General features: G+C 40.7%; 1 protein-coding gene across 1 annotated transcript; it reads left to right on the top strand.

The window, feature by feature from the left end:
• The first annotated feature begins 450 nt into the window (after window positions 1-450).
• Window positions 451-25122, top strand: LOC124172868 (ubiquitin-like modifier-activating enzyme ATG7). Its single transcript, XM_046552372.1, has 13 exons — window positions 451-1018; window positions 1114-1309; window positions 1385-1498; window positions 1598-1830; window positions 5415-5624; window positions 7038-7182; window positions 8321-8479; window positions 9861-10043; window positions 11834-12007; window positions 13976-14091; window positions 16111-16276; window positions 17952-18071; window positions 24895-25122. Exons 1-13 carry the CDS (start codon window positions 813-815, stop codon window positions 24934-24936), a joined length of 2064 nt encoding a protein of 687 aa, XP_046408328.1. The 5' UTR covers window positions 451-812; the 3' UTR covers window positions 24937-25122.
• Window positions 25123-25770: the final 648 nt, after the last annotated feature.

Genomic DNA, 25770 nt, shown 5'->3' with positions numbered 1-25770 from the left:
TCTTGTGGTGGGCACTTCGATCTATTCTAATATTAGGGAATGGAGGGATGGCTAATTTGTGAATTTACTGAATTAAATCACATATACGTACATCTGAATTGTACATAAAACACTTTCTTGAAGTATTCATGACTTCAACATGCTTTAATATTAAGTCACCAATTAACGAAGCACCTTCGTTCTCGAAACTTATTGTTAGTTGCCGTTTCGGTGGGTTTTCATATCCATAATATTCTTCACTGTTTTCTGCATCTTTTTATTTGTTTTCCAACAACCTTTGTTTCACATTATGTGAAGAGTTGACCCACTTATATTTCGATTTGACTTCTTTGGCATGATAGTGACTGGTCCTGCCTTAGTGTGGTGACCGGTAGCAATAGTGGCGAATTACATCCATCAACTGCGCTACTTCTCTCTCGACTGCTCAACAACTCGTTTACTTTTCCGTGGGCTGCCGCGACAACAAAACAGCGAAAAACATTCCGCGGGATGCGTACGAAACCCATCCTTACCATCGCTGAGTAAATGACTTTAAATGTGGTAGTAGACGCTACAGTATTAGATTTTCGTCGGAGATTTTTCCACATAGAATATAAATTGTGTTTATTTTGAATAGTGGAGTCCTGTATATATTCAAACGGTTAATTGTGCGTCGTTCTGCGACTAACCTCAATTTGTTGTCTAACAATTCCACCTGTTTCCTCTTTTTTAAATCATTGCAAAATAGCCTCAAATCATTAATGAGTTGTCTTTTGGGAAGTCAATTAAGGTTACAATTCGTAGGCTCCTGCTAAGCGTTGTCAATAAGAAATATGGAACCCAAAGACAGTGAGAATATTTTGCGTTATGCCCCATTTTCGTCTGTTGTTGCCCCAGGGTTTTGGCATAATCTGTCGCAGCTTAAGCTGGATGTCGATCGGTTGTGTGAACTGCCTCGAAAAATATGGGGTTATTATTCTGCATCCGATCCTCCTGGGTTCAACATGTCTTTATTTGTTGACTACAGTTCGTTTAACAGGTATTTTCAGTTGCCCAGTCAATCGCTCTTGTGAAGGCCTGTAAGTAATGCTTGTTTTATAAAAATCTCATAAATAATCTTTCGTGTTGTTGTAGTGAATTCACTGTCGAGCCTACTTCATTACCTTCAAATGGTGTCTTGATTAACACCAATACACTGGAATCCTTCAAGGAAACTGATAAAATGGCTCTCGTGAAGAAATATGGCGAAGAGCTCAAGGAAATGATTTTGAATGGCGATGCTTTAAAAAATCCTTGGTTATTGTCAAAATTTATCTTGTTGACACATGCGGTGAGTGTAATTACACCCATTGAATTATCTCGTGTTGTATCATTTTCCGTGATAACTGAACCTCCTCTGTTCTAGGATTTGAAAAAACATCAGTTTTATTACTGGTTTGCATTTGTTTCACCAAAGTTCCCTGATGTCCAAGAGATACAACCAGCCATGAAAATAGATCAGGTTCTTTCACCACAACAGGCTAGTAGTTGGTTCATTTGCCGTCTGACACCTATTTTGTGGGTTGTCAGTAATTATTTAATCTCGATGTAACTTATACCTGTTTATGGTTGCCTGCAGGTTGAAAGCCTTAGCAAACAATACTCTGGGATTACTGACTCTGCTCTTCGGGGATTTTTATGTGTTACTTTGGATGGAGGAGGCAACATTTCACTTCTTCCATTGGAGTCCTATTGTTCTGCATTTGCTGACTCGACACAAAGGACATTCTTATGCTTTGCTGATCCAAGTAACCTCCAGCAAAATCCTGGCTGGCCTCTGAGGACATTACTGGCATTAATACCGTTTAAGTGGTAATGTATTATTTTGTTACAATTTGTAATCAGCTACATCGATATTCCAAATATTTAACGGCCATACACTCAGACTGGTCCCGGTTTAAGCATAGATTTAGGAATCCAATGCTTGCTGTAGCTTGGAGTCACCCACAACAACTCGTATGTTCACAAATATGCATAAAAATGTGAAATATCTGTTATAGTTGGCCTGCCCTTATTGTGCTATTTTTGTGATTCAACTAATCACTGTTTATTTTAGATTTACTCTCCATCACTGCTTACTTATTTACTATTGCTTTAACAATTTGGAGTAACTAAATAGCAATGTTGCTACTCCAGGCACCTACATATATGTTCTTTTAATGCAGTGATGGTCAAAATCATAGGTCCAGTAGGTTTCCTGATTAGCCTTGGCTTGGGAACAGTTTCAGACAGTATAACCAGTGGTGTCATGACAAAATTATCAGTGCTGGGACACACTTACAGAATATTACGATTCACATGACCAATTCACCCACCCACATTGCAACAAACCTCTCAGAGACGTCTCACTATGGTCTCGAATATCGCATATGTCTCGGAGATGTAATCATGAGATGTAATCCTGAGATGTTCAGGAATTAAAAAAAAAACTTATTGAAACGCCATCAATGCCTTCTATGTATATTTTTCAGTGCAATGCTGGAGTTGTGATTATTAAAATCACGACATATAATATGGGTTTCCAAAAAGGTCATCCATCAAAAATTTGTCGCTAAAAAATGATCGAGAAAAGAAGGCTGTAACTGTAAAATTTGCATTTAATTATTTTTTTGCCTAAAGTTAAAGCATACCATAGTACAAAGTCTCATGAGACATCTCAGAGACTATTTTTTGGACATAGTGACATTTCAGAGAAGTCTCAGAGATATCTCTGAAGCTCTTGGAATGTCTCCGGGACGTAGCATGTGACATTTGAAATGTCTCAGAGACGTATCTGAGACGTATTTCTGCTATGTGGGCAACCACCAATTTGTTCAGAAAATATAGAATAAACAAATCGAAAAAAATTGTTTTGGTTACTATTATATACTATAGGCATTTTAAGGCACTAAAATTGATTAGTGTTATTTGATTATTATGTCTTGTCTTAACTAGTGCCAGACTAAGACAACACTGAGAAGAACAGTAGTATGCAGAATATTATTGTTTTGTTTTGAAGATTTTTGTCTCACTGCATGTATATACCGTGAGGCCTGTTTACTCATTGCTTATAAAGTGTTCCTCACAGTACTGGGTGGTTCGTGTTCATAGAATGCCAATCTGGAGTTGCTTGTCGTTGCTCCGATGGTGAGTTGGCTATGTAGCTATTTGGTGGCCCCTCATGGGTTTGGACAAATGATTCAGGTATGCCGTACTTCAGGCGGGGCCTTTTCAAGGAGAGTTGAGTGAAGGGTATCAAATCCCCCAGGAAATTTTAACAAGGGTCTGAAGTAAACTTGTGAGAATAATTCTTTGGCTTCACCCTACCATTTATTATCAGGTACATCTTTCTGCCAGATATTTTATTGCCATACACTCTGACTGATCCTGGTGAAAGCATAGATTTAGGAATCCGGGGCTCATTACCTTGGAGCCTCTCGCATAGGACACTCGCCTTTGTAGAACTACGCCAGATGTTCCAGATGTTGCAACTTTGGAACATCTGGAATGGCCTGTGGGGATTTGGAGGAAGGGAACTTTGTTTATGTAGACAGCTTCGGCCATAAATTAGTGGAAGCCCATAGCTCAAGAAAAAATAGACTGTACTTTCCACAATAATAATAATAAAGCTTATTGTCCGTGGGCAAATACAGTTGCATGGAGACGCCAAAAAGTACAATTACATAAACTTGTTCATCAGTTACATTGCAAAAAAATACAACTTGATCAAGTCAGCTACATAGTATAGGAAACATAAATATGGACCAGGAAAGGTACACGTCTAAGTCTACGTTGAGAACAGCAAACTAAGTGAAACTTCATATATTTGTTGACATAATAGAAAAAATTTTGTCTCAGGATATTTTTTTATAGATAATTTGAATTTCCAGTATTCTAAGCATTTTATTGCAGATGGCAGAACTTTGGTTATAAAGGTAGAATCCCTGATGTGCGGGGCCGCTTTAAGTAAGGTAAACAAAGTATGTGGCCCCTTAGGGCATTATGAAAATTTGAGTTTTTTTTTTCAAAAGACATACAGTTGTTATATATAAAGGACACTTCTTTTAATACGCAAATCCATGGTACTGGTAAGATGTTGAGTTCTGCATATACCATATTTCTCCGAATGTAGTCCCCCTCTGAATATAGTCCCCCCCCCCCTAATTTTGAGGCTTCAGTTTCGGGAAAAGTTAAAAAAAATGCGTTTGAATATAGTCCCCCCTTTACTTTTACCATGGGCATTTTTGGAAAAAAGGGGGGACTACATATATTCAGACATATACGGTAATTGTTTAGTGGATGTTCTTAAAGTAAGGTGTTCTATTATTTTAAAAGGTCTTTTCTGCATCCGAAATTTTTTTTAAGTTGTGGAAGGATCCCTATAAAATAATTCCCTATGTTATTCTTGCATGAATGTGCCCATAGTAAACTACCTGATGTGCATCGAGATTTGTGCATTTTACTATAATGCGCATTGCATAGCAGAGTGAGCTCAATTTTCGTGTTAATTTTGCTACTTCCTCTTCCCATGATAAATGACAGTCAATCCAAACACCTAGAAAATAAGTACGATGCTCATACTTCATAGTGAAGTTATCTAGTATTATATTAATTGCAGTTGCCTTTTGTTTTTAATAATTTTATTGCCTATTGACTGGATTCACTATTCTGCGTTCTTCTATGATAATAGTGCAAATGCGTGAAGACTGCTTAGGCAATAAAATTGGTTTGAAAGAAAACTTTCATTTTGCAATATTTTAATTTTTTTGTAGTAAATATTTAAACAGTTAACTTAGCAAACAATATGCACTTATTGCTATGTATTATTTGATGTTGACTTTTTGAAAACAGTACTGCATGCAGTTTTCTAGTTACTGTATATACCGTCATCATGGTTGTAAAGATAAAATTGTGCATATGTATCGCAATGTAGGAATGAAGAAGGTTTTTTTTTCTAATCAGAGTCCACAAGAGTCTAATCAGAGTTCATGAGACAACTTCAAAAACTATTTTCTTGGTGTTTATTTTTTTTTAAGTGATTGCAGCTAATGTCTCGGAAGACACACGTTAATTATATAGGTTCAATTATTTTCTTATGATCTTGGTGAATCTGGGTAAGTGCCAGGAAAGTCCCATCGTTATTTCACATTTTTCAAAGGATAGAATGTATTTTACATGAGGAGAATGTGCCTTGACAGTGACTTCTCTGTGTGTGTTAGGGATTGCGAATGAATTGCTAACAAATATTTTTGTTCTCCCAAAAAACTAGGCGTCCAGTGTTGTTGCTGCTCACAAGCTTTTTGCCTGAATTTCTTCTTCAGTCCTCTGTTTTGTCATCTCGTGTACATGGTGGCTAATATGTTTAGATTTGTGGAATGAGAGGCTGGGAGCCAGAGTTATGTGTGTTTGTTTTGCAGGCAGCACTTGGTGGGGAGCACCTTGGAGGTGATTGGCTTGCGCCGCAAGTTCATCCAGTCCAGCTGGAGTGTGTCGGAGAGCGTGCTCTTCACGCTGCGAGTCCCTTCGCTCAGTGAGCGTCAGGACGAGTGGGTTGGCTGGGAGAGGAATGCGAGGGGCAAATTTGGACCAAGGATGGCCGACCTGGGAGCCACAATGGATCCTTTGAGGTACCCATGTCCCTCTCTTATAAGTCTTCAGTGCCCCTCACTACATGCACATTAGAGCTCAATGTCTGACTAGTCGCTATTCAATGCACAGTCCGAACTACACATCTATCAATATTCAAGCATGAAATTTGCAGCATACGCATGTGGGTAAGCCTATGCCTTGCACGCTGCAAAATTATAGTTTTTTTAGAGAAAAAGAGACCATTTTATGTTTTCCTGGATATTACACAGTTACTCATACCACTTATTTTTTACAGAGCGCGGCCCGGGTTTCAATGAAATAAGTGGTATAAGTAATTGTCTTATATCCAGGAAAACAATGATGGTGTTTGTTTTCGGGAATTGCTGCACAGGTAACATTTTCTTTCTCGACGTTTCACTCCTCCTACTGGGAGTGTTCCAAGAGAATGGGAGGGAAACCGTTCTCGTCCCGAGCTTATACAGGTTTCGTTAACCCATTGTTGACCCGATTTTGAATTTTCACGGAAGGCGATTGGTCATTACATTGGGCCAGGAGCCCTCTCCATATACGGCTGAGGTTATATCCATCCTCCCTATTAAAGTTATTAGGCCTTTTCGCTATCTCGATGGATTCACGTATAAGTCGCAGATGATATTCTCCCCTTCAATCCATGGGAGTGTATGGGGTTCCCTGCTTCTATGGCAGAAGCTATGTGGGACAGAGCAAGCGTTCTATCTCCCTAAGGCTTAAAGAGCATGAAAGAGCGTTGAAACTGCATCAGTGGGATGCATCAGCGGTCGCTGAACATAATGCCTCCAGCCCTGGGCATAAAATAATTTTTAACGCTACAAGGGTATTGGTGAAGACGGAAGAATATCATCCGTGTCTTATGCATGAATCCGTCAAGCATTTAATCTGCTTTAGCTCAAAGTCTGCTGGCCAGCTGAAGGTACAAAATCATTAAATTCTGGTGAAGTAATAAATTACTATACATATTTTGGTATGAGTGATTGCTTGTCTGCTGGAAGATCTGTCAATGGGTACGAGCTCCATACAGTTCAAGTCAGTAAGAAATCTCACGAGTTTAAACTTTCAATCTTTTCAATCAATTTTCAAGTCAGCTAAGGATACCAGCTTCTATGTTAAATCTTATGCAACTGACATAAACAAGATGGCATCTCTAATTGTTTACTTGTGATTGTACTCCAATTTACCTCTATTATTCTGTGTTAATGACTCCAAGAGCGGACTTTACTGTTATTGTTCTTCTTTTCCATAGCTGTGAGTTTTCGTGTATCAATGCAAATCCACTGGACTTTATTTCTAACATCACTTCCATCCCACTGTGCTACACCTCGTCTGTGGCACAGTCTCCTTGATTTGGTCTGCTCTCCTTTCTGCTTTACTCTATAGACTTGTAACTTTGTGTTCTTTGTTCTGCATTGACGCAGGCTGGCAGAGACGTCGGTGGACCTGAACTTGAAGCTGATGAAGTGGAGGCTTCTCCCTGAGCTGGACTTGGACGTGGTGAAGGGGGCGCGTGTTCTGCTGTTGGGTGCGGGCACGCTTGGCTGCTGTGTGGCACGTTTGCTCCTGGTGAGTGTCCCCTTGCACCACGACACCATTACAGCTGTGCCTGTGTCCCTTTGCGATTCTGAGGGCCCATTGCAATAGTTGATGAAAAATATTGATACATATTTGTAAACATTTTCTACAATAAAAATCAGATTACACACACTGATGCTGTGGATGTTCTTGATAAATATGTTAGGCGAGACCAATGAAAAAAAAACTAATGTACTAATTTGTATACAATGAAGTTAATGCTCTGTGTATTGAAAACCAATTTTTTAATTTAGTATGCTCAGAATTTTTCATATTGAAAAAATCCTTTTGAATCTGCTGGAAAATACATGTAATTAATTGTTTTGGTGATATGCTTGCAATTATTTTGGGTACATATGTATTTATGTATGTTTATAATTTTAGGTACCCTACACTTACACAATGAAGGTGGGAATTTTGAGTTCTCATAGAAAAGTAAACAAAAAAAACATATAGAATAGTTTCAGGCTTAATTTTGTGGAATAATGCTATATCCATGATTAAAGCACAAATGGTAATATCCACACTATTTCATTAATCACTTAACCGACCATAGTTTCAACAATTGGTGTCATTTTCAAGGTGAATGAAAATGACACCAAGGGTCGAAACCAAAAGGGTCGGTTAAATGATAAATAAAATAGTGTTAATATTACCATTTGTGCTTTAATCATGAAAAAAACGTGATCTAAAGCTTTTTTTTTACAGAATGTTGGAAATATTTTCTTTAACAAAGTAAAAACTGAATCATCTGTTCCTGTTCAGAATTGAGCATTGTTCGTATTAAATTGATAAACAGAAAAGAGAGCTAAAGCTGAAGTGGTATGGTCAGAAAGTGCAACCAATCTACCCCATTAGTATGTACTCATTTTTCTGCAGTTAACAGACACCTTGCACAAGACATTTTCTTAAATGTTTAAGTTAGTACGGAGGAGAAAGCCATCTGTTGGTCTTGGGTGCGTGCAAAAAATATTCAAGCAGGGTTTGAATGTGCTGGGAGAGAGAGTTCTTTGTTGAAAGATTGAAAGTGGTGGAATATTGAGCGTGTTTACCTTGCGTTGTGGGGGATGAGGAGCACTTCCCTGTGCGGAGTGACGTTGGTGCAGCATTTGTTTATTGTCTGTTGCAGGGCTGGGGCGTACGTGAGATGACCCTAGTAGACAATGGGCATGTGTCGTACTCGAACCCAGTGCGCCAGATGCTGTTCACTTTTGAGGACTGCAAGGACGGTGGCCGGCCAAAGGCAGAGGCAGCTGCAGATGCTCTGCGCAAGGTGTTCCCTGGAGTGGTGAGTGGCTGAAAGCACGATAAATGAGGGCAAGGAGGTCGTTTGCAGGGTGAGGGAGTGGCCATGAGAATGCCGCTCAAATTGGGACTGAGGTCTCCTGGGTAATGGGAGGATATTTGGGGAAGGGTTGAGAAGTGGGCTTGTGATTGGAAAGAGTGGAGAATAGATCTTTGAATACGTGAGTGCCCGAGAAGTAGGCAGTCATTATGAAGGCATTCACAAGGGAAGATGTGTTTACAGTGTGGGTTTGTCGAGGAATGTAGTTTCCTTGCAAAGGTGGTTTTCTGCATAGCCCTGATGGAGGAGATCGGCTGTGTCCACCCAATACATTTTGTCTTGATTAATAATAAATAATAATATCGTCTTTATTTCAAGCGAATTTAGGACTATTGAGTCCTTTCTTACAATTTACTTGTTTTAACAATCACATAGATCCATGCCCTGGATGGTGGTAAATCCACCCAGGTGAGAATCGAACCCACTACCTCTAGGTTGGCACCCAGCACCACCGAGGCCAGCAATATGTTAGGGTGGCCGAGGAGGTCGCCTCCATTGCAGGCTCCTGGGTTCACACGAGACAGGCCCGCCAGCAAGAGAATCAGTTGCGTAAATGTGGAGTGATTTGAGGTTGGCCAAAGGCAGCTACATGGCTGGGCATGTTCTCTATTTCTCAATTTTGTGGTCCTTGAGTGTGTCGGATCGGTAGTTTTTCTTTTCATTGTGGTTTGGGCCTTTACCTGTTTTCCCTGTCCCTCCCATCACTTCACAGCACTATCCATCATATTCCTTCCCTCCTATAGACTGGATCGTGAAACTGATGAAAATATGGCACTTCCAACGAGTAGGTTTATTGATGACACCAAGTACACATTCTGTGGGAATCACTCCCTTTTCCTCTTTTTCGTCATAACCCTCCTCTTTGTCCAAATGCAAGTGGATGGACTCATACCTCACCTTTCTCGCACTGGTACCACACCAATATTCCCATTTACGGTTCCCTACCCCTGAGTACACCTCTGTATTAACGGCCTTGGGCCATCGATCTGAGGTGATAATGTCACAGTGCCACTTATTTGTCATTCCTGTGGGCCTAAGCTAAAGAGGATAATCTGTTGCGTTAGCCTTCACCAAAAGCATGGCAAATCTGATTTTCCTGAAAACGTAACTGGAAGAGAATCGGATGCAATACCTGAAGGCATTAGGTTTGGGTTCCGTTCAGGTCTTATGTTTAACCTCTTGATTTGCACTTACTACAATACTCCACGTCACCACTTCGTGTTCTCGTTGCTGCTGCATTGACATTGGTCTTGGTGGTGAAATAACATTTTGAGTGTAATTCATGCGCTCCGTAATTTGAAGTGCACCTGTGTTGTGCTTGCAGGTGGCCAAGGGAGTGAAGCTGAGTATCCCGATGCCAGGCCATGGCGCATCGCAGCGCGACGAGGTGGTGCAGGCAGCGCAGCAACTTGAGGAACTGATATGTGCCTCTGACGTCGTATTCCTGCTGACGGACACTAGGGAGAGCCGATGGCTTCCCACAATGCTCTCCTCATTTCACGGGAAGGTGAGCTGTCCCCCTAATGGCCTTCTTGTGTCAGTCCCCGTTTAAAAGCGTTGAAATCCCACGCTCATGAGTGAGTTGAGTTGTCCCACAGCTGCACTGTCCCTCTCCTCTGCTTTCCCTTCTTGGCTGACAGCTGTCTCCTCATCCACTAACCCATTACTTTTGATATAAGTACGTACTTATTGAGACCATCATTTTTCATTAAGTATCTGTCCCTTTGTGTCTCAGATTTTACACAGAACTAATGAGTGTGTTTATAGATTTTTATACATTTTTCTCATAGCTAAATCTTTTTTATTTCTATTGTTTTGCTAAAAACTTTCATAGGAAAAGATATATAGCTCCAGTTAAAGATTAGCGTTCTTAATTTTTGGTGACGATGATATGAGTATTGATTAGATGTTAATTTCATCCTGATTGAAGTTATTGATAGTTATTTTTTATTTCATACTGTGTATTGCCATTCGTTGGTGATCTTAAATTAGAGATACTTATGTATGTACAAACAATGCATATATTTCCCTAGTTTGTCTTTCTCTTGTCTCTGCTCAATCACTCCCTCCCTCTTTAAAGGCATGGTTACGCGGTACATTAGAATTCACAAGATTCTCTACATTTTTCTGAATGGTTTCCTTTACAGATTCTTGTACATTTTCATGGACAAGATCCAGGAATAGGTGGTTACATTATTTTTTATTTATATGGTACATTTATTCGGACAAGTTTTCTAACATTTTTAATGCACATTTGGCACTTTAGTTTGTTTTTCCTCATTATTTCAACCTTGGGCGCGTTATATTAACCAATTTAAACACAGGAAATCAGTCGAAATTTAGTAAGCAGACAAAAGCTGCTTAATCACCTCATCATTTCCTCCCAGTGGAGGGAATTCGAAACAACACATTCAATTGTCATCTTGCTTGTGCTGGTGGTTTCCTTAATTACGTGTGCTTGAATTGCTTATTTTTTTATTTTGACCTCTTGCTTGTCTCGGATTTTTCTCTACTGGTTTGACTTTTGCTTCGTTTGGCCCTTAAATCTCTTCATTTGATCCGTGCACCTCATTGCACTACCCGAACGTAACTGTATTAAAACAGCGAACATTGGACCATACTCTCTCATTTTGATCCTCGCACCGCTTGGACTATTCTCGGAGTTGTCATATTCAGGGCCTTCCTTTCAGATCCTTCGTTTTGCCCATCCCCATTTCTTCTGTTCCTTCCTTTCGCTACCCTTTGCAGTGAAAAATCCAAGACAAGCAAGAGGTCAAAATCAGAATGACAATCAGAGCCGCACGTAAACAAAGTAGTGGTAAATATGCACAAGCCAGATGAACTGAATGTGTCGTTAGCGGAGTCTGCCACCAGGTGACACTGTCATGAGTTCAACTTGTACGATTGTCTGAACGACATTAGAACAGTTTTTTTTCTGTTCAGAAATTCATACATTGGTACATTTTGGCGTTAGTAGCAGTGCATTTTCACATTCGTTCTGAGATTCAGATATTCTCACATTATCGTGTACATTCTAATGTTCTGTGTAACCAGGCCTTGGAACTTCTTCTCATTTTCCTATATAGGTTCAAACCTTGAAAATGAATGTGTCGAAACCATGGCCGGTCGTCAAGTGCTAAATTGAATAGTGTGGAAATTACCATTTGTGTTTTTATCATGGATGTAGCAATATTCCACAAAATCAAGCCTGAAACTATTTTATACCTGTTGTTGTGTTTCACCCCAATGCGTGTTCCATTGAGTGGCATGTGCGTGATGACTGTCTTCTCTCCTCAGCTGGCCATCAATGCTGCCTTGGGGTTCGATACGTTCCTTGTCATGCGCCACGGCATGAGGCCTGCGCACTCGGCCCCTTCCGCTGCGGCACCACCCATGGATTTCACTGCCAAGCTCATTGGCGGAGAACAGCTGGGCTGCTATTTCTGCAATGACATTGTGGCTCCAGGGAATGTAAGCTCAACATTTTCAACCATCATCATACATATTATATCTTTTCCATGTTTTTTTTGTTCAAGTCAAATACATACCCAGTGGATGGTTTCCTTTTGACTGGAGATGTTTTCACTCATTCATGAGGCAATGAATGCTGAGAAATAATTTGAGGGATATATTTAAAGTGTTGATTGGTACGGTGTTGAATGGAAGAAAGTTTGGAAACATTTCATGGTGTGTATTGAGTGGAGGCGTGCGTGTGATTCTTCTGCTAGTCACAGATAGTCACAGACAATTGCACTCATGTATTGAGCCTCTTAGATATCAATAGCAGTCCAAGTGGATGCATGGAATGGTGTTTTTGCTATCTTTCAAGTTGCTGCACACATGTGAAAGAGGTCACACTCAGTGTGGCCTGCCATTTTGGAAAATCTTAAGAAAAATCTGAGGAGTATTCTTAATTATAGAATATTCTTATATTTCTGTAGGAACTGTAAAGCATGGTTTTGCTAGTAGCAGCCCACGACGCCCTGATGGTGGCTTGGGGTTTCCTATCCTACTCCTTCCATCCCTTTTCCTTCCCTGGTGGCATCGTCGGAGTCTCATCGCAGTGGTGCCTCCTGTCGTTTATTCCTTCCTCTGTCCTTCCCCTCCTGAGGTGTGCGGGCATTAAAGTCTCAGTCTCAAGTCCCAGCCCTCAGGAGTATTAATCCCCTGTCAATCCCACCTTGAGTACTCGTTTCTGCTGCCACTTTGGGAAATTTGTGACTGAGGAAAGATCTGGTGCTTTTCCTGCAAATAGAATGAATTAATTTTTCTCAGGTTTCTATCTGTTTGAGAGTCTCCATTTTCTTCAATGTTTCAAGGACCGACTCATTTCTTGTCAAATACATATATACAGGGGAGGAGAGATAAATGTTTAAAAAGTTAATTCCTTGGAAAATTAGTGATGAGACAACCTTAAAGTGTTGTTATGTACTAGCCTCACCATTTTTTAATGCTCTACTGCTGGGAGGTCACCCTCACTTAGCCCCTCCCTGTCCCTATCCTGGATCCACCACTGCCTGCAACCAATGCGAGAAGAGACCACAACTGCGTTACAAGTGTGGATACAGGCCACGATCATGGCATCCATCACCATTATTCCCTGATGTCGAGGAATGTGTCGGACCTCAAAATGCCAATGGAGAAAATGGACACTCGAGCACGGGTGAAAACCCGAGAACACCTTGTTGAGTCTGATGAAAGTTCTGTCAGGGGCTGATGCAGAACACATTAGACTGACTTCGAGCTCCGAGTTAGGTAAATGATTGAGATGATCCCTGAAACGACGAGTGAACGGCCCTGGGGATGGTTCCATGGCATGCGTATGTTTGTCATGATGCCAATGCTTCATACCCCTTCTGCACCATTGTGCAGCACCAAGGATAACACCCATGCAGTGCTTTGGACGGCACACTGCAATGCGTCTATAAAAGGCAAGAGTTAGCATATTTTGTCCTCATCCACAAAAATGTCACCTGAAGGAGCAATGATTTCAACATTAAGTGCTTTTCTCCACTTGTGATCGCCATCATTTACTTCTACTTTGAATATATTGGAAGCAAATTCAGTCTTTCAATCAAATTTTACTTGTACCAGTACGTATACATATTTTACTTTATCCGGATTCACTTTTTGGAAAATAGTTGTTTTGGATGTCACTGGAAACAAATGAAGATCATTGTGCTTCTGTTCGCTGATTACTCTGCAGATTCATGTTTTACGCACATGCTTTTGCTCATTCCTTGCAAGTTGCAAATAATCAAAATTTGCAAATAATCATTAAAGAGAATAAAGGCATTGCTCTCCACTCTACATCATGGAATGGAGTTTTTAAATTCAGATTACAATGCAGTTGAAGATGTCTCTATGGGAAGGACTTCAACCCTCACTGTCTCGTGGTCATCCCCTTTGACTGCATATTCTCTTTCTCTTGTCCCTCAGTCGACGAGGGATCGCACGCTGGATCAGCAGTGCACGGTGACACGGCCAGGCGTGTCCCTGCTGGCTGGTGCTCTGGCCGTGGAGTTAGCCGTCTCGGTCCTCCAGCACCCAATGCGGTATGTTGCTCATTCCTGTCTTTGTGCACACGCAACACAAGTTGTAAGTATTCACATCAGCTGCTGTGGCCAATGGAAATCTTATCGTGGCATGCATGACGAATGGCGAGAGTGTGTCAGTAAAAACAACACCTTGCAGTTGAGAGAGCAACCTTTGACAACTAATTTAACCTTACGTCTGGCAAGATTACCATCATTATCCCTCTAAACCTTGAAAACCCATTCAGATTTGATGATATTTATATCTGGTGGTTTATCCACAAGGATCCAAGCATCATTCTCGAGAAATGACGTCATTTCTTCCTCCATTGTCCATTTCCATCTCTCACTATGCTTACCTGACAGGGCTTGACTCACAGTCTCAGGCTCATGAAAATCATCAATGGCATGGTAGAGCACAGAGCCTGGTTAATTCTTTCTTTGCTGCTCCCTCGATGGTTACCTATGTCCATCCTCAGCCACTTTTGCAATGACCTGGGATATCATCAATCTAGGAAATGCCCTTAGCCAATCCATTTTTCAAGAGGTTCATGCTCACCCAATTCAAGTGACCCAACCCAGGTACTGTGAGGGTTTTGTGTCAGTAAAATTGACCCTTCCTTCTTACAAATCGAAACGATATATTTCCCCCCCAAGTTTGAAATGGTAGCTCTAACATTTCCCAAAATTGTACAATTACAATCAAGAATTTTGCAACCATACACAAAAGCACAGTGATTGTGGAAGCAGGGATGAACTCTTGCCATCCTTAATAGAAAAATTTTTCGACCATGTCGTGTTTGCAGTTTGAGAGTTTTGTCTAAGCAACCCATTAGAAAGTTGAAACTTATTGTTAGTAGGCATCAGCTGCCACAGCCTTTGGCAAATCTCAAAAGGTGTTCGGCCGCCACCACGGTGGCCAACTGCTGCACCACCCTTGAATACGTAGCAGATGTTTCCGGTTTTTGGGTGCTTCAAATCCTTGCCAGCGGTTCCATGGTACCGACTTTATGCGATCGGCTCACAATACCAGTTCCATAGACCAAGAACCGACAATACCGAGAGCCGTGTACGGGAACCAACCCATCTGTATTTGAAACATATTGCACCAACTAGCAACCTGAGATATAAAGGATGCACAAACACTCTGCACCAGCTCTTCAAACCTGAGCAATCAATTACAGATATTTTGAGCACTCCTTATGCATCAATTCTCCTTGTCCAATTGTGTGTTTAGCCCTTTTACTACCAGCCCATTTCAGGTGGGATGTACGAAGACTGCCAAGGCTATTTTCCGGAATTAGCAACATTTCAGATTTTAAAATTTTTTAGCTACTTAATTTCATTTAATGCGTCTAGATTTTTTTCCCAATTCTTAAGATATATTTACATCTTATAACCATAGATACATTATACAACCAGCCAGGGCCAATATATCGGCCTGGTGGCAGTAGAAGGGTTAACCACTTTCTCTTTTTCTCCTGTCGCCTACTTTTGTTAAGCTGACTGTCTATGAACAACAATCTACCGATTCGATCGATGGATTTTTCTTCCTCATAGGAAAATCCACTAGGATCGGTAGAATATTAATTGCGTAAGCTTGGTTTCGCATATAGTAGGACCGATCGCCTTTGTGACGGTGCGGGATTCCTCGTCCTGTCCCTTCCTTCCCCATTCCTGTCCCAGGAGGCATCGTCGGGCTCTCATCGCGGCGGCGCCTCCTTCCTTTCTCCTTCCCGTCCTTCCCCTTCTGGGTGCAGGGGAGAAAATCTCACGCTTATAGTCCCTGCCCCAGGAGTGTATCCTTGCGAGCCCGCCCTGGAGTCTCGTTTCCACTGTCTGTGCACAACAGCTGTTATGCATGGCTCTTGTGCAGTTCCCTCACTATGGCATTCAGTGATTTAAATACATAATTCATGTCGCTTTGTAGATTGAGCCGAGAATGGCTTTTTAGGGATGCGCAATGGGAATGCAATGCAACTCAATTTGCTGAGTACACTGATGGTATGCGTGTGTTGTTTTCTTGCGTATGTTTTGCAGGGGCTGTGCATCAGCGTGGTGCGTTAGTGCACCGATGGGGAGCAGTGACGAGGCAGCCGGTCCCCTGGGTGCAGTGCCACACTCGGTGCGCGGATTCCTCTCCCAGTTCCAATTGCTGCAGCCAGCCACACAGCGCTTCACTCAGTGTGTCGCATGCTCCTCTCAGGTGAGACTTCCACGGGCCGTGGTCACATGTCATTTCTAGTGTGGATGGAAAAGGCCATTCTCCTGGTTAATTAGTTTTGTTTCCCACTCTCACTTACCCAATGGTTTTGACTTTGAATCATTTGCCCTTCACATTGAGCTGAGTCAACAACATATGAAGTAAAACCTGACTGTGACTCATCTTTCAAGTCATTTTTTTATAGCTTTTAATTAAATTGAAAAAAACAGTGGTTTTGAAGTGGGGAAGGTTAGGAAAGGAAGAATAGAGGGGGCTAAGAAATGATGGAGAGTCAGGGATAAGTTTTTCCATTTCCCAATTGTGATCTTTGCTGGGAGAGGGAAAGTTTTGGAGAATAATTTGGATAAAAGATCATCATTGAATGTATTTATGAGGAAATTTCATCATTTCTTTTTGTATTGCATGTTGCCTTCTGTCCACTATTACGTTTGCAAAGGGTTTTTATTACCTTGGGTTGTATTGTTCTGCTGATTTGATGCATCAGCAGCATTCTCAGACATCGATGAAGAATAAGGGTGGATGATTTTTCAAATTTTTCCTGTGCAGGAAAGTTGTGGATTCATATCAGGGTCTCAGATTTGAAATTGTTTCAAGATTGATTGATACCAGCCCCTGCCGTCAGAGCCCTAAAGCTCCAAATGTTACTGAAGTTTGGGCAGATTTTGGAGAACTTTGAACAAACAATAGAGGAGAAGTCACGTTGAGTTTATTGGCCCATTTTGGTGATAACCAATGATGAATATATCTTTAATTATTACATTTATGAAATCTAAAGATTATTTAAATAATCCATACCTTGGTTTTTAAATGTGTGAGAATGGTCAACAAACTTTGAATGTAGGCCAGCAGCTAACCACCGAAAATGGTTATCTGTGCATGGCATCAATACACATTTTACCTTTTTGAAGCCAGCTTAGTAGTAAATTCAGTATTTTTTTCAACTGATACATATCCCGGTATTAATGTCTCAGTGAATCTGTTGAAGAAATTATCCATAGTGAAGCCTCAACAACCATTAATTTTGGAATTATTAGATATGGAAATTCAATGTCCAAATTTTCATGTACATATCCTTAACTTAACAAATAACCAAATGGCACTATAAACAAGGAACCATAATAACGTAAACACAAATTTGAAAAGGAAATAAGAGTAACTTACATTATTCCTGTGAGAATAAATGATCATAATACATATTTTATTTTAAAATCACTGTGGACCCTAATTTAGCATCAATTATTGGTGCGTACGTGAGTAGTCTTTTGGCTTGCACAACCTCTTGACTTTGCCTCTCTATGTTCTCAGCATTTTTAATGGCACTGTCAACTTCATAACTCCCCACCAAAGTGTGAAATGTCTCGATCTGGACTGCTTCCCATACCACCAACAAAACCATCCAGCCTAGAATGGACTCTCTCAATGGTGAAATGGTGAAATTTTTGAAAACATGCTCTTTAGTACATGAGTGTAGCAGAATGTTTCATTTGTATGCGTGTGCCACTTGTTTCTATCAAGTAAGATGGTTTGGCGATTCAATGATCAAAATGGCTGTGAGAGACGAGCTGTTTTCCAGAAGATGCAGATGCAACCGTGCACGTTGTTTTGTACATATTTTGTGTGCACTTACATACTCTTATTTCCTCTCTATTTGTTGTAGGTGCTTGATGAGTACGCGCAGCGAGGCACTGACTTCTTGGTTCAGGTGTTTGAGCAGCCTGGCTACCTTGAGGATGTCACTGGACTCACGCAACTCCATCAGGAGGTTCCCTGCCTTGAGGTAACGTCTGCTTGCTCATGCCACTCTCTGATGGCCCACCCCTTGAGTGTGAGAGCCATCCATTGTGGAAATAGTGGAGTGGTCTTCAGATTCATTTAGATACTTTTGAGCAAAATACTTAGGTGACTCAGTTTGGGGTAAATTATGGTGGAAATGATAAGCAAAATGTCATGCCCATGGATTTATTCACCACTGCTGCAAACATTATGACCAACACCACATATCAGCCTCATTGGTTGAGGCGACACTGCCTTTGCGTAGCGATCCCCAGCAGCATCTTTGTTCAAACTGAAGAGCATATGCACCAAGTATGAAGCTGCATGCTGGGCTCCTCTCCGTCTCAGATACAAATACAGTAAACTCTTGATTTTACGAAGTCAGTGGGACCGGAAAATTGGCACTTCGTAAAATCGAGTTTCGTAAATTCAAACCTTTTTCATAAGTCATGAAAAAAATGTTCGCTTTTGTTTCTTCCGCCGTTTTTTGTCTTTAGTGGTCTTATTTAAACGTTTTCGGTGGTTATTCTCGGTATAATTCATAGAAAAGGCTTTTTGCTATCGATTTATGATGTGAAAAATCGTTAAATAATTATACCACCATAAAATTCCCATTTCTTGTTCATACTTCAACATCAACGATCGCTTAAGAAATTCCCGACCAGTTTAGAAAACGTAATCAAATAATGAATTGCAATGTTTATTATAAGAATTAACAGTAATAAATTTGTGGTTAGGAGCCAATAGCTACTATTAAGTATGCAAAAGATAGATATTTGTTTCTGACACCCACGGAATTTTAGCGGCAGCCGGCCTAACCGCCATTTATGTCGCCATCTATCGCTCAATGACGAGAAAAAAAGAAAAACAAGGGTCTTAGCCCGTTTCCAAAATAACCTTCGTAAGTTAATACATATTTCGAGTTACTTCGTATTTTGAGCAGAATGTGCTCTATTTTCACTGAGATTCAATTACGATCATAAATACGTAGGATGTGATTATCTTCTGGCGAATATTTGAAGTAAATTCTGTTTGAGTTCTCCGTCCGACTACTGTGTTCCATCATCTTCGCAGACGTTGCCATAAAAGACTTAATTCTTCATCAGGACTGTATTCTTCATACCGGGTGTGAGGTGACCTGTTCATATAGTATGTTTCTCTCCTTTTATGCCGACAGGAGCAAGGTTCCAACCGGAAAACGACAGGAGAAACATCTTACAGTATCGGAGAAATATAGATAGAAACGTTATTATCCACATTGATTGTTTTCCTACAAGAGACGTTTTATCATTTCTCAACGTGGTTAAGTATTGGTTCGCTAGCGTGAATTCCCAAAAAATTACACGCAAAAACCTGTACCTTCACCTCATTTAGTTTTCGTGTTCCTTTCTCCGCCGTATTGAAAGTTAGGCAAAGGATCATTGACATAGAGAAAAGATTTTCTTAGTTTTAGCACTAAAAAATAGTCGCGCCATAATCGTAAATAAATATAGTGTGGAAAGAGCAAAGAAATTAATTTCAATTGAAAAGTCAGCTGAGAAGAAGAGAGACAATTATAAGCGCGGCACCATTTTCCCGATAGTGGAAGATACTTCTTCCGCCTCTCTCCGGTGAATAACTTCCCCCCGTTTCAGGTAAAGATGAACCATGCCCTTCTCCACAATCGGGGAATGTTCCCAGTGGGTGGGGTGAATAAGAGTGGGATGGGGATTGCCTGAGGGAAGAAGTGTGGTCAGCACAAGGACTGGTGAAGGGGGCAGAACAAAGAAGGGTGGGGAAATGGCCTTCAGCTCTGCCTCAGTCTACTTTTGGGGGCCTTATTTTTTTGCGACGCACACAAGCTCAGTCTCCTTAGGGAGGGAGTGAATGGGAAATGCTGGGGAAGGAGGGGTTTGGGATGCGTAAGGTGGGTGTCAGCAAGATCAGCAAAAGGCGGCAGGAGGGAAGGGACGGCTTTGGAAAGACAGAACCCCAGCATGGGAGAACGGGGAAGCGCGTGAGAAGAAAGTTCATGGTTAGACTTGGAAGTGCGTCTTCATTACGAGAAGCCTGAAATATAAATTGGCGGTAAATAGAGCCCAGTACTTAAGATATTTAAGTTGTTCATTCACAAAGGCCAATATATACACGAAAAGATATTATGGCGCGGATTGCATGTATCAACGTCCATTTCGGGATGTTATTAATTTCTGTTCCCATTTATAAAAGTAGCAAATAGATTTGAAAGAATGATAATCATGAATAAAAATATCTAAATCGATATCCAAACGCACATGAGCAAAATAGATGAATGTATACATACCGATCCATCGCAAGTAATACCGTTCAAGCTTCTTCCGGTATAGGACTTTAAAATCCTGGATAATGCCTTGGTCCAAGGGCTGGGACTTGCTAGTCGAGTTCGGGGGTAAAAAGAGGACTCGAACATAAGCCAATTTTAGATCTTCCACGTATTTATGAACGGTGGCATTATCCATTATTAAAACAATTTTGCTGTTCTCTCCAGCAATTTTTCTCTGTAGACGTATAACCGTTTGCTGGAAAATTTCTCGGGTCATCCAGCTGTTTTTATTTGCATGGTAAAAAACGGGGAGGGCTTCCAATTTTACATGTTTTAAGCACCGTGGCCTTTCAAATTTCCCAATGACAACGGGCTTATTTTGTCCGTGCCCGTTTGGTTGACGCACAGCCCCACAGTAACACGCACTTTACTCTTTTTCCCCCCATGGCACCTTTGCCCTTTGAAACCCAGGGTTGCGTCAGGTAATGCATTAAAAAATAGCCCAGTTTCAGGGGCCAGCGAGGGTGAGCTCGTCGAGGAAAGGGTCCCGGATTAGGGACCCTTCGAAGTGCTTCGGCGAAAAGTAGTCAAGTAGTCTTCGAAGTACGTTCACAGCAGTGCAAAGGGTTAATTAGGGGTGTACGAAATACTCCGCGCGACCTTCCTGACATGTTAAACTACGAATTATTGTCGATGCTATGTTTACGAACAGGCACGTAAATAGGGGCATAATGTCAGCCGCGATATTTTAACTTAACTCCTACTCCCCCTAAATTCCCACAGTGAGGTTTTTGGCGACCCATTTCTCTCCAAAGTTGCATTATCATTTACAATTTCGCACTTTTGATGGACCACAGTTGGAAGCGCTGATTTTTTAGCTACTTTCGCCGGCGTAACTAGTTTTGTTGACAAATTTTTCGCCGTAGTTCGTATAAACGAATGCCATTTGCTCCTAGGGACCGAGCCGAGGTTCGTAAATTCAAAAAATTTCGTATAATCGAAACTTCGTATAATCGAATAGCGCCATGTATTTAGCATAGGCTTTTCACCGGGACCGCAATATCACTTCGTATAATCGAAAACTTCGTAAAATCCTGCTTCGTAAAATCAAGAGTTTACTGTACATATGTGGCTTTGCAGCTGGGATGGTCAAAATTTAGTCACAACATTTATTGCAGAAGAACTGCATGGTGGTGGGCAAAATTTTGTGGCACCATGTTAGACAAAATGAGTGATAGGAATTTCAAAATCTAACCCAGCTGATTTACTCACATTATCAAGGTCATTTATTTATAATTGCTAACAATTCGCAGGGGGTCACAATGAGATACATATGTGGGTATGGAGCAGAGCTTGCATTATTGGCTTCCATTTAAGAGAGGCTGTGAAACTAAATAATTATAGAATGTGGCCTTGGTAATGACTGAGGAACAGTTAAATCCCAGGCCGTTCATAAAGTTATGGTTAAATTTTACTATGCTCACTCTTTTTAGTTCATACATTAATTGCAGCCAAAAATATCTGTAGTAATATACAATTTCTTTAATCAAATACATATGTATCGTAATTCACTGGGAGCATTTTTCCCATTTGGCATCATCTCTTTGCACGTACATATGTTTGATGTGCTTCGGAAGCTTCATTTGAATTGATGCACTCATTACTGTAAATCAATAGAGTTTTCTCTCTGTAATTGGAACCCTGGTGTTTGGTCACTGTATTCCATACATATAAAGTTTGAACTCCATTGATTATACATATGAAGGGCTCATTCTGGTCTGGGAAACCTTGGGAAAGTCATGGAAGTGAGAATAAGAACTGAAAGTCGTGGAAACTCTGGGGAAAAACTCGACAGAGGCACAGCAAATATGTAGATTAAAATTGTAGTTGTGAGTGTTGCTGCGTGCTACATGTGGCAAGGTGGGAAAGGTTTGTTGCTGCCCTCCTGTCTGTGCTCTTGAGGGAGCGCCAACTTGGTGCTACTCAACTTTACTTCTTCTGCCTCTACTGCTTGAGTTTATTTCACTGTAAACCAAGCTAAATTCTTCCTTAAAACACCTACATCTGAGTGCTTTGCCACTGATAGAAAGTCTGGGAATAATTTTTAAAAATTGGACTGAAAATGAGAGAAATAGAAGATAAGGGGTTAGCAAAAACGCTGTTACTATTCTTCTTAGGTTCCACTTGCATATTTGCCCAAATTTCAAATAACAATTACTCACGTGCATCCATTGCCAACATTCACATTCGCATATCGATGGCTAAGTTCTAATAACAGGTATCTCAAAAATATGTAGTGACTTTTCAGGAGAGCAAAAAAATTATTAATTTTGTTTACTTGCACACTGAAATTAAAAACCAAAAGTTCATAAAACTGAAATAGAAGCATTCATTTGGAAACCAAGACTTGTTTTTTGCTTGAATTTTATTTTTTGATGTTATTACACTTAGTTTAAGATACCTGTGTCAAACCGGCCGAATTTCAGACACGTGTTGTTAGAACTTAACCATTGATATTGTCTTGGTGGTGTGGATGTGTTTCTCTTTGTGCTAAGTGTCCCAGCTGTCTCACAGTACCTCGCAGATGACCCAGTTTCAACTTTAGGAAACATAAACTCTTCAAGATCCAAAATTGTCCAGAAACCACAGACATACACAAATTGGAAGCCATAGATATAACTTTCTTCTCCCTCCATTTACCTACTCCTAGGGTTTCTCCTTTCCCCCTTCATCGTCCACACCCCTCTTTCCCCCTCATCTACCCCCCCTTCATCATCTAAAGCAGGGGTCTCCAATTTACTAGGCCACGAGGGCCACATTCCAAGTTCCGAATCGCCCCGAGGGCCGGATAGCAAATTTGCCGGTGACTGAAGTATTCGAATAGCAACGTCTACTTAAGTATCCGGTGGCGTATTTCTTGTTTAGGGACAGTTTAAGGCAACTTTGACGTGCAGTACAGCGCTGCAATGCTCCTAGCGGCGTCTCACAGAGTTAAACAAGCGAGAATCATGCGCTACTTGAAACGAGTGCACGGGCCGGATGAAAGCCCTCCGTGGGCCATATTTTGGAGACCCCTGATCTATACTATACCCCATTCAGTTTATCTTTGTGTTTGAGCAGGTGTGTGATTCAAGTGATCAGAGGGAAAGTTTTTCTGCTCATTGCTTTCCCTTTGCCAATCAGAAGACAGTAGGCGTGGCCCAGCACTGTGGAAATTCAGCCGCTCTCAAACCTCCGTTATGTTAGCCATCGTGAATCAGCTAATGGGCCAAATCTGGTTGCTGACCATTTCCTGGGCCTCTGTGGTGGGATTATTCTCCCCATCCCCTCCTAATCAGTGGGTACACATTGTCTTGACACCAGGCACAAAATAACCTGTAGCCACCTGTGACATATTTTGCCTTACATGCCTTATTGTGCACGTGCTAGGAAGCTATGAGGAAGCTCGTGCATACGTGGAAATTCTGTTTGTCTATTGTTAGTAGGCCCCATGCTGATGCCAAGGCTCTGATGATATCTTCTCGATTCTAGGCCTAGTACTATGAAGTTTCTCAATATTTTGTGGCATGACTTCATCAAATTGTCTCTCAAATGTAATGGAATTTTTTAATACTACTTTACTATGCTAGACAATTTTGCAAGGCCCAAAAAAATTATGTCCACTACAATGGGGATCTTGAACCATCTTAAGACTACCTCAAGACTAGGTGTTTCAAGGTATATTAATCTCTAAATCGAGCGGTAGTCAGGCAGTTATTTTATTTTTTGCTTGAATCTCAAAAAAGTGGTGACATGCTCTGCTCTAATTTTAAGGCAATGCATGATAAAATAATTATGGAATTTTAGCCTGTTTAGCTACTGAGGCGTCATAGCAGATGCCTTGGTAACTTAACAGGCTAAAACACTCAACAGGAAATTGGAGGATGTTTTCGAATCCCGGTCAAGGTGAATGATTTTTTCCCAGTGGAATTTTTGCATAATTTGTGCCTTGCAAAGATATCACCATGGCTAGTACCGGTATACTTAAATTATGATCGACTTAAGTTCACATCAGATTCTGATGCAATTGGTCACCTGAGAAATGTACGCAATGGTAGTAAATGAAAACCTTTGAATGGGGAAAAATGAAAGGCGGCAAATGCTTAAAAAATAGAAAGATTTTTTTATATGCTTATCACTACGTTCGTTTTCTTTTGTGTACTATGGATCCTCAATCATATAAATTCATATTAATAATTTTCATATCAAAATAAACATAATACTTCATACAGTAATTGTTGTAAGTTGTTTTTAATCTTAAATATGAGAAGACCTGTTGTCTATGAGACCCTTTTGAACCCCCATAAAAAATCCTGGATCTGCCTTTGAGGGTGGCTATGCAATATGTAAATGTGTTGCCATGCGTTTTATGAGTTTTACTTAGTCCTCACTCTTTTGCCAGTAGCTCTGCGCCCTTTCTTTGCTGCTTCTGGTGAAGTTTTTCCATGCTAAATCAGAAGAGTATTACATATGTATTAATAGGCTCTATTTTGTTTGTGTTTTATAGGTTTTGGAGTTGAGCGACTCAGAGTGTGCATCAATGGACTGAGAGGTGTTCGTTTTATTGTATGGGGCAGGGAAACCTTTCAACATGAAGCATCAGCTTCTCTGTATATTCTCATTGTACGTATGTATTTATCGAGTACCTTATATATAATATTATATGTATATCGAAATCAATTATGCTGCATATTTGTAAATGCATTCTTCATGAAATAAAGATATAATTATTGGGGTCAAGTATTTGCTTTGCCATCGTTAACTTTTGTTTGTTGCCATCATGTGTGGTTGATGTTTCCTAGGAGCACTCTTCGTGGGAGCTGCCTAACAACTTGGTCATCTCGGACCACTCAATCTCCGTCATTGGCACTCTTTGCAAATTATCTTCTGCCTCAGAACCTGAAGTTGTCCGAGTGGCAGAATGTCTCGATGAATATGATTTCAACTAACGATAATGTTGGATTAGTAAATTTGTTAGTTATGTTAATTTAGTTGAGGCTCAGTTAAAAGCCACCAAGTGGATTTACTTGGTTGCAGATATTGAGTTTAGCTGCAATAAAAGTGAGTTTACTATTATTTTCATCTATTCAGCTAAGGCATTCTTTTTCTTCAGCTGAGAAATCCTGTCTGAAGTTCAAGTATGCATCTGCAGGGGCTATAGCGTAATTAAGGTGTGAAGATCTAATCAGCCCAAGCCTCATAGCCCTCTGCAGGTCTTAAACGCTGTGTCTGTTGTCCCTTATCAGCTCAGGCCTCGTGTCTGATCATCTAATCAGCCAAGGCAGCATATCTGATGGGCATAATCTTCATGTCTCTTGGCTTTTATGTAGTCAATGTGCATTTCCATTTGCTTTCTTGGCTTATCGTGTCATTGCCTTTCACA

This window comes from Ischnura elegans, chromosome 1, assembly GCF_921293095.1.
Source record: "Ischnura elegans chromosome 1, ioIscEleg1.1, whole genome shotgun sequence".
NCBI classification, from domain to species: Eukaryota; Metazoa; Arthropoda; class Insecta; order Odonata; family Coenagrionidae; genus Ischnura; species Ischnura elegans.
Note: the sequence above shows the minus strand (reverse complement) of the source record. Positions and strands in the feature narration are given on the sequence as shown.